At 37.2% G+C, this 15,319-nt stretch overlaps 1 protein-coding gene across 1 annotated transcript; it reads left to right on the top strand.

The window, feature by feature from the left end:
• The first annotated feature begins 766 nt into the window (after positions 1-766).
• On the top strand, positions 767-10,233 carry LOC137490864 (uncharacterized). The gene is made up of 3 exons (XM_088650456.1): positions 767-806; positions 1,158-1,289; positions 8,822-10,233. The coding sequence occupies exons 2-3, from the start codon at positions 1,205-1,207 to the stop codon at positions 10,024-10,026; spliced, it is 1,290 nt and encodes a 429-aa protein (XP_088506582.1). The 5' UTR covers positions 767-806; positions 1,158-1,204; the 3' UTR covers positions 10,027-10,233.
• Positions 10,234-15,319: the final 5,086 nt, after the last annotated feature.

Raw genomic sequence — 15,319 nt, forward strand, 5'->3', positions numbered from 1 at the left:
AACAACTATTTGTAAGCGAAGTTCTTTTCCAATACCAGTTTAATACCTCAAATAATTATACATGTGAGGCATCACAGTGGTGCAGTAGGTAGCACTGATCGCCTCACAGTAAGAAGGTCGTTGGTTTGAGCCTCAGCTGGGTCAGTTGACATTTTTGTTTGTGTGTTCCCCCATGTTCGCATGAGTTTCCTCCAGCTGCTCTGGTTTCCCCCAAGTCCATAGGAACTGTTGAACCATACAGTGGCTGTTTTTTGCCCCTGTATTCTCTTTATTTGCATTCAGCAGAAACAGTTTTGCAATTAGTAGAGGATGAGTAAATGACAGAATTGTAATTTTTATGTGAACTACCCCTTTAATGCTTATGTAAGTAAAGGTAAATTAAATATTACTACAGATATTGCTAAAGAATGGCAGGGAACGTGGAACACAGATAATAAGAGACAACAATTCATGTGAAAAAAGAAACCCTATATAGGCCTATGAAGTTGTAGAAATAGAAAAGAAGAGGTCATAATTATGAGGATGAGATTTGGACTCAGATATTAATAGGAAAGTAATTTGTTGTAGACATACAAGTCATCATAAAGTGGATTAAAAAAGTTAAGAAAATGTTTAGATTTAAGGTTTGTGAGAGAGAGAGAGCAGACAAAGTGTAAAGTGAAAACCATGGGAGAAATGTATCAATAAGTCATGACTGCAACAGATTGTGGCAAAAAAAAAGTTTAACAAAAAAGACTTTTATTTTGCCGTAGCGTTTGACGTCATCAGGCAGCGCCGTTTCGTCGCTGTGATTCAACTGGAGAAAGGTTTGTTTAAAAACGTTTACAGATATAAACTGATTTAAAGTTAAAGTTCTAAAGTTTTAAGTTTTTTATACGATGCTATATTATGTTCCTGCTGTTGGAAATATTATTTTAACCCTTTATACAACTATTTTAGTATTTTAGTAGTACTATTTTATTCTCAGTAACTGAAGGCTGTTGTTTGAATAAAACAACAGAAAAGTGTATAAGTGTTTAAATTAAATGTTTCACCTAATTTCTTTTTGTTAATTACTCTCAAATAAAGAAACCATTGAAGCAAGTGTTGAAGAGAAATTATTTTGTTTCTGTTCATTGTTTTGTTCATTTTGAACTGGATTAAGTGTCCAAACACAGAGAGAAAAACTCCTGCTGAAGCGACTGATCTCCACACTATTGTAAAGATGGCGTTTATTAAAGAGGAGAGTGAAGATGTGAAGATTGAAGAGACATTCACAGTCAAACAGGAAGATCTGCAGGAACAAACAGGTTGGTTTTCATACTGATTACTAAATTAAATCCATCTTGCAGCCCTGAGTGTGCTGTCTAGTTCTCCTAAACGCACAAAAGCAGTCATTGAAAGACAGGAATGAGTTTCTTTTGTCACTTGTTCTCGTGTCTTTTGTCATTCTTTTAATGTATTATTAGTCTCCCATTTTCTCTACCTTTTTAAGGTTATTGTTTTTCTTGTTCTCCTGCTGTTGGTAAAGCGTCCTTGAGCACTGGCACTATATAAAATAAACAAAAACAATAAATTAAAGTTCAAATGAGCTGACGATATTTGACCTACAGTATTCTCATAGAAGATATCTGCTATTACGGTGATAGTGTTGACTTTTACTTTTCATTTGCATATGTCACGTTGATCACAATTTTTTCATCAACTTCTTTATGGGTTTAAACTTGTTTCTAGTAGTTTTTACGAGTTCTCACAGATAGTATCTGAGTTAGAATTACATCATTATTATAATAGCTAATTACCAGGGCTATTGCTTTTAAACAGGGTTTCTGCGGTGCCTTAAATTCCAAAATCTAAATTTTCAATCTACAATCACCAACAACCCATCTCAATAAAACTTTTCATTCAAAAAGGTCTTTTTAATGGTTTAAATATTTACTTACAATAACATTTGTTTAAACGTGCTCCATTACTGCTGAGGACATCGACCTAGACAGATTGTTGTGCATATATTTTGTTTATTATAGGTTTTAAAACGTTTAAAGCATTTGTTCATTTATTTATTTATTAATTTTAAAGAAAGTTTACTTAGGAAAAAAAGTGTATGGATACAAGTAAAGCTTACTTGTTGCTACACAGAATTTTAAATCTTTTGCTAAAAAATATCTAAAATATAATTTTTAAAAATATTATTTATTATTGTATAATTAAATTATGATATTTTTTCATCGGGCAAAATAAAATCTTTTCATCTTAGCCATTTGAAAAATTCCTTAGCCTTTAGCCCTTTATGAGTCTAAAATTTCAGTCATAATGGTCTTAAAAAATCTTTAAAATTCTTAAATTTAACTTGGTGAAACCTGCAGAAACTCTTGTCAAAAAACATGGATGCCCCCAATTTTAAACTTATATATTATAACATATTCTTCATGTACCAGCAGGCGGCGACATTCAAATCCTTTTTGCTTGAGACTTAAAAAAAATAATAATAATTTTTAGATCCTAAAAACAGTGTTCTGCTGCTTAGGCATGTGACGACAACAGTTTACAAGGTATACTGCGGTTAGAAAAAAGTTGATTTTTTAAAACTGCCAAAATGTTCTGCTGTACCATTCCTTTGGTATATGTAAGTTTTTTTTTTTTAAAGGTTTTGTTTTAAGTTTTTCAGGACAACAGTATCTTCAGCAAAAAAGATATCCAAAGATGCCGTTTTAAATCGTTAAGAAGTCTGTTTTTGAAACTAATGCAGACAGTGTGTGACGTGTCTGAAGAGCGAGAAGGGATCCGGGGGTGAGAAAGGTGTGCAACTTATTTGAGGACCGGGAGGGAGACGTGCGATTTTTCACTCCTCGTTTTCACTCGTTTGCTCGTTAGGGTTAGGGTTAGTTTTGTAATTAAATTTAATTCACATTTCACATGATTTCTATGTGATTAGCTGACAGGTACATTTCTTCTGTCACTGTACCAAAATTTGAGGTCAAATGATTAGGATCCATATCTTTATTACATTTAGATGAAAATTGTCTAAAAATATTGGCCCAAAATCTATGTAATTTAGGGCATCCCCAGAACATATGACTGATCTGCTCGTTCCAAACCACATCTGGGACAAGATGAATCAGAGTCACATACAGAAGATGAGTGTACCAGTTCTATGGCATATTGCCAGGCTGTATCTGATATTTCTAGTCCCAGTTCGTCTTACCATTTCTGATTTATATGGTTTAGGGAAGGAGAGGGCAGTTATTTGGATCACTTCATATAACATGGAAATCATACCCCTTTGATATGGGTCCATATTTACCAATTCATCTATCCAGCATGCTTCTGGTTGGTTCAGTGAAGGACAGAAGTGTTTTTTAATGAAACCATGGACCTGAGGGTACCTAAAAGATTAGACTGGGGAATCTCAATGTCTGTTCTTAACTGTTAAATGAGATAAATATGCCATCTTTAAACAAGTCTTTAACACAGTTAACTCCCTTCCTAAACCAAAACTGCTGGACTGCTGAAATCTATAATCTTGGCAATACAAACAGACACAGTCTGAAATAGAAACAGAAATCTTGGTAGTATTATCAGTTTAATGGAATTGATCTTCCCAGCCAAAGATAAAGGAAAGGTTGACCAGTGCGTCATGTCTCGTTTGACTTTGTCTAACGTCATTTAAAATTATTATTAAACAAATCCTTATATTTACGTGTCACACTCACACCAAGATATACAAATTTATCAGGACTTGCTTAAAATGGAAAGGTTTGGGTAGACATTTGCTGTGCTCTATCATTGAAAGGGAAAAGGAGATTTTTTGCTAGATTGACTTTGTCTCAAGAAACATTTGCAAATTCTGAAATGATTGTAAGAGCTTTTGGAATGCATGTATCTGGATTTGACAGAAAAAAGTAGATCATCCGCATATAGCAGAAACTTATGTTCTTGTCCCTCTCTGAAAATTCCTTGCAAGCCATCTGAGTTCCTTAAATTGGTTACAGGAGGTTTGATGACAACGTCAAAGAGCAGAGGGGACAGAGGGCAGCCCTGTCTCGTTCCTCTAGAGCAGGCATGTGCAAACTTGGTCCTGGAGGGCCAGTGTTCTGCAAAGTTTAGTTCCAACCCCAATCAGACACACCTGGACTAGCTAATCAAGCTTTTATGTCCCGTTTCCACTGAGTGGTTCGGTTTGGTACGCTTTTATGGCCATTTCCACTGTCAAAAGGCGTACCGAACCAAACCGTACCATACCACTTTTTTGGCACCCTTTCGAAAAGGTCCCAAACACTAAGGCCGTACTCACACTAGATACAGCTGCCTCGAACCGGGCCAAAGCGCTTGTCCCCCTCCCGTCTCCCCCGACGGCCCGCACTCACACCACAAACAGGCCTCGGCACACTTACGTCATCGCTGCTGCGCTGTTCAGTGAGAAGCGCTCTCTCACTCAACAGCACAGTGGAGATTTCTCTAGTTATATCGTTTCAGTCGTTAGTTATGCTGTGACATGCAGTCGAATATTTCGCCAAACAGTCCTTAGGGATGCTGTGACACGCAGTCAGATATTTCGCCAAACAGATTCGCCACTTTTGGCGCTCATAAACAATCATAAAGCTCTCGTGCTGCAGGAATGAGGAGGTCTGCTGAAGCCACGCAGCTGTCGTGCTTCGAGGAGTTCTCGTCTGTAATAAACTACGGCAGTTTGCGTTCACTGAACAGTAAGAATGATTAATAAATCCATATGTAACAGCCCCTTAAAAGTCACGTCTCGCTTTCAGTTTCGGGCTTTGGCGCGTTTTGCACTCACACACAAGCGTACCGTGCCAAAGCCCAAGTGACCCGCGCTAGGGCACACCTCTTCCAACCGGGCCAGGGCCGGCCAAGTGAACCGTGCTTGAGCCCGATTCACCGCACTCACACTTCTCAAACGATCCGGGAAACGGGCCTGGGCATGGTACGGATGGCATAGTGTGAGTAGGCCCTAAATGGCAGAGCTAGACGTGCAGCTGAACGCTATTGGTTTACAGAGATACATCATTCGTAGACACAAGCCAGAATCTTAACAAAGGACCCGCCATGTTTGAAATACACAGCGAGAGATTACAGCGGAATTATATACATATGCAGCCATGGTCGATCCGGGCTCAAACAAACCCTGTCGTCGTCTTGATAAACAGCCACAAAGCCATGGAGAAGAGCAGATTTACCCTGTGCAGCGTAGTTTTTTTACGAGCCGGTCTGAAGCTCGAGTGGTTTTTGCTTTCTTCCTTACGCTCGCCACGCGTCTCTATTTAAAATAACAAACTTCTTGAGCTGATAATAATAACATGCGATTGATTATTGACAAGCTTTGGAAACCCGGTCCTGTGAGAAGCTGACAAACGCGGGACACATTCTGTGACACATTCAGAAAGAAAAGGACAAACGTTAAAATTCCTTCTTTTGTCAACTGATCTGAATCACAGAGGTATGGTAATTCTTAATAATTAAAAAAGCTCTCAATACATTCAATTTAGTTTACCTCAGAGTTGTAAAGAGTTTTATAGAAGTTTTTTAAATTGATCACTAATACCCTGTTTATCAGTAATAATACTGCCATCATCCTTACTAACTGCTGCTATAACACCAGCTGCTGAGGATTGTTTCAGTTGGTAACACAATAACCTGCCAGCTCCATGTTCATAATGAGTCTGGCGTGATCTTATGTGGAGATCCTCAAGGAGTCATTCCGCTTGCAGAATAAGTATTTTCTTATGAAGCTCTTCGGAAGATGATGTTGATTGTAGCTGATCAATTGTATTTTTTTTTAGATGCCATTGTCCATTGCCGATGGCCGACAAACTTCACGATGCTGAGCCGGCATCCCGATCCATCACCCCGCCCCACATTTATTTTGATATGTAACTTATTATTTGCATGTCATCGTAATAGCAATAACAGTCTTTTCATGAGCTGTGTTAAATGTTACATATAGCTGCCGCTTGCAGGGCTGACAGCATCGTGAGGATTAAATAAAGGATTATACAATACCTCTCGCGCTTAAATGTGTAGATTCAGCGCCAAACACTGTTACCTGCGGACTTGAAGCCACTAGAAGTCTTTTATCCACTCTTGGAAAAGTGTAAATGGTGGATTAACATTCAGCACATGATCACTAAACAGATGCGCCGTTATTAATAACTTTAGGTAAATGTCTGTTATTTTCATTCTTTCATCTTCAGCGCTTCACATTTTCGCAGTTGTAGCTCCTATCATCTGAAGGCAGAAGGCATTGACTGAGTGACTGACAGCTGATATTAACCAATCATTTGCATTCAGTTGTAGAGCAGTGAGCCAATAAGTAGAGCACAAAGGCGGGGCTAGCATTGCAGACTTTTTTACTTCAAGTTCACATAACAACTGTTTTAATCTGTTCCTGAGTGCTGCTTTTGACGTTTTTAGGTGCAAAGATGCATTCTGCAAAAATGTCTCCTAAATCTGCACACGCAGTGAGGATTTTACAGTGAAAACAATGAAAATGTATGCACTACACTGAACTCAAACCGAACTCTCGTGTTCTCCACCAGCTGTGGGAAAAGCCATTGTAATGACACAGATCACTGTGCCATGCCCGTAGCCAGGGGGTTTCGGGTTGTTCAAACGAACCACCCCCCATGGCCCCCATGTAATTTAATTTAATATTATATAATACATATTATAATTATTTATATTCTACATATATATTGTAATAAAGTGTGATTTTATATAACTTTGGCCAGTAATTAGAATCCCATTGAGCCTCAAAGCCACAATAAAGTGACGCGAGTCTTGTGACATAACCCACTGAGTGGTAACACTTGAATCTTTGATGTGACATCCTCCTTTGATACCTTAAACTTTTGCTCTCTTCTCTTAAGCCCCTTTCACACATGCAGACCTTTCCGGAAAATTACCGGCAATTTCCCGGAAAGGTTGTATGTGTGAACAGGTCCTTTTTGAAAATACCGGTAAATTCGTTCTGGCTATTTTCCGGAAAGAGAAATTGTAACATTACTGGTAATTTGCCGGAATGCTGCGCTGTGTGAATGCAGAAGGAAGATTGCCGGAAAGAGCGCGTGCACGTCTAGAACGTGCTGACGTGAGACGTCTGCTTGAGCCAATCAGAGCAGTCAGACGCGTTTACGTCCGCGCGGTTTATGAGAATAAAAGCCTTTGAATATTTTCCCAGACGCATTTAGCTGCTAGAAGTTAGTCAGATAATGTTTATATGTTCTTCTTAATGCCAACTGTGTAAATAATCATCGATGAGATGCTTATGATAAGCCGCCGTTTGTTTACCTTCACGCTTAGCGTGTGCCTGTGAAACAGCCTGTGAGCGCCAGCACACGCACATATTATGAACATCTCGACATGCCAAAGTGATCCTCCATATGTTTTCTTCGAAGTTGTTCACAATATTGATCATCCACAGAGTTTGTAATGTAGTCAAATGTTTACAAATACAAGCGCAACCGTTTAAGGCTCATTTGTGGTAAATGATGTCAGAATTTACCGGTATTTTGGAATGGATGTGTGAACGGTCTTTTCTGGAAATTTTCCGTAACGTCCTCGCCTGTGTGAACAGCGCTTTTTTGAATATACCGGTAAAGTCGTTCCGGAAATTTTCCGCATATTTACCGGTATAACTGTGTGAAAAGGGCTTTGATCTGTATTACAGATTATCTCTTGTCATCTGGTTTTATATGCAGTCACAGGAGCTCTCGTTTGCCTTTTTTTCTGTTTATACCACATCATTCCCCTTCATGTTTGTCAGTATGTAATCAATCATTTCTGTGCATATTATTTTGTTACTCACCCTGTATGTTTCCAAGACCACCAGTGAGTGAGTGTCTGGTTGTTTTTTCCTATGGCACTTCCTCAGCGCTCACCCGACCGGGTGTTTACTTTGACTTTTGCTTTTTCCAAGACTTGCTTCTCAATAAAGACTTGCATTTGAGCTCACTCTTTTTTAAACTCGTGACACAAGTATTTTCTTTCTCATTTGTGTTTAAAGGTCTTTAGATTTTGGCATGATGTCTAGCTTTGAGGCTTTTTTTGGTCTACTTCACTTTGTCCGACAGGTCCTATTTTGGTGATTTCTTGATTGCGAACGTGTGGTAGTATTCAGGTCTGGGTGTGGCTAGAGAACTTGAAGCCGGTGTGATAAATTAAAGTTGTTCTAATGGGAATTTTTTTTTCACACAAGTCTGTGTAGTTCAGTATTTTGTCTTCAATTTAAGAATAAAAACTTGATTTAAAAACTGCACAATGTGTTTAATTGTGTTATCTTTGACTAATATTTACATTTGTTAAGTTAAGTGTTAATTTTCTGCATTGCATTTGTTACATACAGATTACATACCTCTAGAACATTTCTCATTTAAAGGTGCAGATTTAAAGCTTTATGCAGATATTATACATGTGTCATATGTCTATAAGGCAAATATTAGCAGAGATTCAGCTGTTTTTTTAACAGGTTTACCTGTCAGGCACAGAATGAAAAAGCATTCCCTATCTGCTTTACAAGTTTTACAAAAACAAATTGTTTTGTTGTGATTACGAATATATACAAATAGAAACTGGCCATTTACAGCTTTCAAATTTATGTCTCATCAATATGACCAAAATTAATCTAGGAATAATCATATAAGAATCTGCTTAAATGTGTATCTGTGTAATGGACAGGAGGTAAATATGACAAGATTAATCTAAATATGATCTGCTTTGTCTTTACATTTAATGTGCATCAAAATTAAGATTTGTGTAGCCAATGTTTTCACTTCCTTTTCACTGAGTTTTAATGATTTACTAAAAAGTAAACTTATTTCTATTTCAGACCTAATTAAAGACTACGAGGAGAGTAAAGAGGAGGAACATCATGTCAAAATTGAGGACAAAACTCATTTAGAGACTGATGGTGTGTTAAATGTGAGAGACAAGAGTTGTTTTACCTGCAATCAGTGTGGAAAGAGTTTGGCAAGCAAAAGCAAACTAAAGACTCACATGAGGATTCACACTGGAGAGAAACCATTCACATGCACTCAGTGTGTGAAGAGTTTCAGCCACTCATCATCTCCTAATCAACACATGAGAATCCACACGGGAGAGAAACCATTCTCATGCCCTCAGTGTGGGAAGAGTTTTAGCAAATCATCGTCGCTTTATAAACACATGAAGATCCACACCGGAGGAAAACCATTCACATGCACTCATTGTGGGAAGAGTTTCAACCACTCATCATTCCTTAATCTACACATGAGGATCCACACTGGAGAGAAACCATTAACATGCCCTCAGTGTGGGAAGAGTTTTAGCAAATCATCGTCGCTTTATAAACACATGAAGATCCACATCGGAGAAAAACCATTCACATGCACTCAGTGTGGGAAGAGTTTCTACGATTCATCATACCTCAAAAAACACATGAGGATCCACACTGGAGAGAAACCATTCACATGCGCTCAGTGTGGGAAGAGTTTTAACTGCTCATCACACCTTAAAAAGCACATGATGATCCACACTGGAGAAAAACCATTCACATGCACTCAGTGTGGGAAGAGTTTCAGCAAATCTTCGTCGCTTTATAGACATATGAGGATCCATACCGGAGAAAAACCATTCACTTGCACTCAGTGTGGGAAGAGTTTCAGCCACTCATCATCCCTTAATCAACACATCATGATCCACACTGGAGAGAAACCATTCACATGCCCTCAGTGTGGGAAGAGTTTCATCCACTCATCACACCTTAATCTACACATGAGGATCCACACTGGAGAGAAACCATTCACATGCACTCAATGTGGGAAGAGTTTCAGCACATCATCACACCTTAAACAACACATGAAAATCCACACTGGTGTGAGAGAGTATATGTGCTTGGAGTGTGAGAAGACTTTTATTACAGCTGCAGTATTGAAACGGCACCAGAGGATTCACACTGGAGATGAACCGTACAAGTGTTCACATTGCAGTAAGAGGTTTACTCGCTCAGGAACCCTGAAAACACATGAGAGGATTCACGCTGGAGATAAACTGTAGACATGATCAGTGTGTTCTAGGGTTTGTTACCGAAACCCGGTGCCATTATAGCACCGGTACCATGGTAACCGGTATGCACCGGTATTAAATCAGCGTATGAATTTCGGTGCTGCGGCATGGACGTGAGGGTTGCATGAAAAAAGGCACATATAGGTGTTGTCACAGCATCACTAAACATTTTATATTTAACTCGTTTAGTTTTGACTTCATTCATTTTTGATTTCTGTCTTGAACACATGATTTATTTACAACACATTTTTAAACACAATAGTTTAACTGACTAGTTTCTAATATCTAACGCTACTTTTTTATGCTGACAGTCAGTGCTGAACATTTTACTAGTTATTTTGCAAGACAGTATTCAGACAAAGACTTTTTAAGTATTTTATAGTCTTTTATTTAGATTAAAGTGTAATTTAGACTTATCAGTTCACTACGAAAGTTAAAATAATTAGTCGAATTATTTTGTAACTGATTTGTTGTGTAAATCAAAAATATATAGTAAATATTTCTTAAGGAGGCTAATAATACTGACCTTATTTTTATTTATTTATTTTTATTAAAAACGGCTTTTATTCATGAAATAAACAATAAGAAATAGGACTTATTATGACTCCAGAATAATTATGTTTTAGGAAACACTGTAAAAGTTTTCAGAAACATTATTTTAAATGAATGGGAGAGCAAAATATAATGACTTCAACTGTAGGCCTGTTATAGTTTATAGGTGCAGCAATGTGCCTTGATGTACTTGAATGTTTGAAATGTGTTCTCCTACACCAGTACAACATTACTTGTCAAATAAATGAACAAGGAAGATTATTTTGAGTTTAAGTTATTTAATTATCTTGTTTATGAAGACTGCAGAGTAATGCATGAAAACAAATGACTTCCAATAATGTTTTAATTATTATGTGATATATATGTTAAAATGTGCTCCTAAAAGTATGTGGCCCCTGCCCGCCCCCCACAGGTTAGCAATAAACTAATGTAATTTGCTAAAATGCTAACCAACAAATGATCAAAGGAAATGTATTAATGTAATACAATATTGATTTATGTTTACTTTAAACTGTAATTATATTGTTCTATTAAAATTATTTTGAAAAAATCATTTGTCAAATAAAATATTTTTGAAGAGTCGTCCACCATCATTTTGTGGCTAAAAAGTGTCGATTCAGGCACCGTTTTGGCACCGGTATCGTTTTAAAAGTATCAATTTAGCACCGGTATCGAAAAACCAAACGATACCCAAACCTAGAGTTTCACTCATTCGGGGCAGCTTAAGAAGCTGAGAAAGAGAGCTCCTATACACACTGGTATTAATCTTCCTTTTTACGTCATATATGATAACCTAAACCATATTTAAATAACAATAGGCACAGCAAGAAAGGGCTTTTTAAAGAAGGAAGGCTTTCCCCTCACATTAAGAAGTTATTTAAGACTTCAAGGTTTGGAGATCTTTTTCGTAATGTTTTTTTATGTGGTTCAAGATATTCATGTTTGTGTTTTTCATGTTCCGATCACAGTGATCTTCGCAAAAACATCTGATTATGCAAAAACAGAAATATAGAGTAATTACTTTGAATATTAATGGGTTACTAAATCCGATTAAAAGAAGCAAACCTGTGGCTAAAATTAAAAGAGAAAACCAACAGATAATCTTCTGGCAAGAGACACATCTTTCTGATACAGAACATAGGAAATCAGAAACAATGGGATTTAGTTTTTTTTTTTTTTCCTCATATAATAATGGTTGTAAACGAGGAGTAATGACATTGATCTCAAATAAAATCAACTTCCAATTAATTTTTAAGATTACTGATAAAGAAAGGCGATATAACCTAATTAAAGAAACTATCGACCAATACAAAGTTACATTAGTTAGTATATATAGACCACCTGAAAAAGACAAAGCAATTCTCAAAAAAATAGTAAGTGTTATAGCCAAGGAGGCATCAGGTACGTTGATCTGTGAGGGAGACTGGAATGTACAACTTCAGCCTAAAATTGGACTCATCTTCTAATAAGCAAATTAGTCAAAAAACTAGACAAATAAGATATATGATGAAATAATTAGGCTCGATAGATGTATGAAGAGACATATTCCCTCTTAAAAAAGGAATATACTTTCTTCTCTTCTGCCCACATGTCTCATTCTAGAATTGTTTTTTTTGTTTTTTTTATGTTTGGGTCAGATCAACATAAAATAAAAGACTGTAAAATTGGAACAAGGGACATTTCAGACCATGCAGGAGTATGTTTAAGAGTGTACCTGGACAATAAACCAAGTAAGACATTTTGGCGATTTAAACAATCATTTGAATGATTTAACGTGTGTAGAATATGTTAAAAAAGAACTATTAGAATATTTAAAACATAATAATAATAATGCAGAGGTGTCACCTAGTACCGATGGGACGCAGCTAAAGCTGTTATGCATGGTAAACTTATAATGTGGGGATCAAGAAAAAAATGGAATTGCATAAATAATCTAAATATACAACTTGAAGAATTAGAGACTAAATATGGTAAATATCCAGATATTTTTAATAATATCAAAGAAGTTAAAGTGGAACTCAATAAAAGGTTTGAGGGCGTGTCAGAATCCATACTTGCTAATTTAAGGATGGGAAAATCCGTTTTGCGCCATGGCGCATGGTCTAAAAGGGTTGATTTTATTTTCTTAATGAGTTATAGGTGTGTTTTGAGAATAAACCAATCAGCGACTCATCTCCCATTACCTTTAAGAGCCAGTTGCATCGCGTCATGAGCGCATTTGCTATTTACATGACGTAAAGTAAGTTCACTTTCGCTTTTGCTCTCGTGGATAGGGAAACCTTTACGCTCAGACATCAATTAGCCTATAAATAATTAATTTTGTTTGTTAAGCGCAAACATTTGTTTCAAAACTATTTCTAAATTTAGTTCTAATTTCCAGCAAACGAATAAATTAACATTGATAATCAAGTATGTTCAAAAAACTGAGTTATTTCCAAATACACCTGCTGTGCCCCATACGACCTAAAACCTGACAGGTGGACAAATCTAAGCTTGTTTTTAATAGAACAAATATAAATATGGCTATAATAAATAATACTGCTAATAATGATAACATTATACAAAAGCAAATTAAATGAACTGAAAAAGCCTCTCGAGATGAAGAAAGTATGAAGGCAGTGGTTTTAAAATTCATGTAGGCTAGAAATTAATATGTTTTGTAATAATTTAATCATTTATATTTATATCCTATATATATATATATATATATATATATATATATATATATATATATATATATTTCCTTATTATATATATTCTTAATATATTATATCTTTTTCATATGTAATGATATTTGCGTATTGCTCCGCATCTTGTGTGTAGTGTGAAAGCCAGGCGCACTTTGCGCCAAACAATAGACCAACTTTGTTCTGGTCTAAAGAACAGACTATTTACAGTTTCTCAAAATAGCAACGCACCAAAACACGCCTGCTTTTTTAGACCAGAATGCCTATAGGCGCACATACGAGCGCAAATGCATTTGCTATTTAAACAGTTTGGCACAATCAAGTGTGCCGCAAGCCTGCGTTTGAGTGAAGGTCTCGGCCGTTAGATCGCCCCCTGGGGGCTGGCTGCAGTACAAGTCATAAAGCCCGCCTCCTCCGTGTTAATGAAGGAGACTTGAGCCCAAATAAAAAAAAATTATTACACTTGCAATAAAATGTCCCGAAAGATGGTTCTGGTCGATTAAGGCACTGATTATTGTGCTGAAATAGGTGCAGATCTTCATTTTTGTAAACAGTTTGTTTTTAGCAGTAATTTAATGCTGGGCGTGTCATCGTGATTGACAGCTGTGGTTGACAGTTTCTCAAAGCAGCGCGTCTGAGCTTCGGCAGGAGACTCAAGTGTTATTATTCGATTTCTGTGTTATTTTACCATGACAAAATGAGTTCAGCAGTAAACTATAGTTTCTGACATACATGATCCTGGTGGAACACTGTTTATTCGCTAAGGTCAGGGCTTTTTTCTAACCACCCAGATAGCAAAATACACTTGGGCCAGTTCCGGCTAGATTCTCGCCTGCCGGAGACTTACCCCTCAGAGCTCAGACTGACTACCTCTGCTGGACCTACTCCGGATGCCTGGACTCACTGCCCGTCCGATTCCAGCCCGAGTCAATCGAGCCAGATGCGGCGGCCGAGCGAGCCGGCGCTGCCGCATGCGAGCCGGAATCAGCCCGCGACGCCGCGAGTAGGTTATGCGCTGCGGTCCGGAGCTGGCGCGATTGAATATATAAAACCCTCATATTTGTTAACGTTTTTCCATCCATTTGTGTTGATATGACAGCAAACGCATGCTGAGCAGTTCGGGGGGCGAGGTTGATTTTACATAAAGCGTTTGGTTGGAAGCTCGACTCATTTTCGCGGCTCCTCCTCTGGCTCCATCAGACAGTCCTTCTGCGCATGTCAAGGCTCCAATTTCAGCAGTCTTTTGCGACAGTTTGTGCCCGTCAAGCAGGCGTTTTGCCCTCAAGGCGGTCAATGGGAAAAGGGGCTGTTGCGTCGTCCATATTTTTTACAGTCATTGGGCACAATGCCTCAAAATGACCCTTGCGCCGAGGTGAAAGTAGCAAATAGCAATTGCTTTGCGTCTTGTGCCATATTGCGCCGGGTGTATGATAGGGCCCTATGCATCTATATTAGCTAAACGATTATAGGACATTCTTTCAGACCTAATAGATACTTATCAAACAGATGATAATTTATATATAAATATATGATAATATATGGCGAGCCCTTCACGTAATAGATTATATAGCTCAAAACAAGATTAGCACTCTTCTAAGTAGCCTAGACGCAGAAGAAGCATTCGATGAGTTGGGATTTTTTATATTTAGTTAAATATAACGATTTGGATTTGAGAATGACACTATCCATTTTTTAAATCTTTATTTTAAACTCCTACAGCTAGAATTAAAATTACTGTGGATATTTTCAGAACATATTATATTAGAGGATGTCGACAAGGGTGCCCATTAAGTCCTTCCTTATTTGCATTATTTGTTATACCATTGGCACAACTAATCAGAGATTATGCAGAAATAAGGGGAGTGAAAATTAAAGATGTATATCATAAAATTTTTTATATGCTGATGATGTGTTTTTGTTTCTTACATATCCAGAATTTAGTTCACCTAAGGTGATGCATTCTCTTGACAAATTTGGATTACATTCAGGATATAGATTAAATTTACTTAAAACACAAACTCTTTAATGCAACTATAACCCAGATG

The sequence above is a fragment of the Danio rerio genome, chromosome 4 (genome assembly GCF_052040795.2).
Source record: "Danio rerio strain M-AB ecotype USA chromosome 4, GRCz13ab, whole genome shotgun sequence".
In the NCBI taxonomy this organism is placed as follows: domain Eukaryota; kingdom Metazoa; phylum Chordata; class Actinopteri; order Cypriniformes; family Danionidae; genus Danio; species Danio rerio.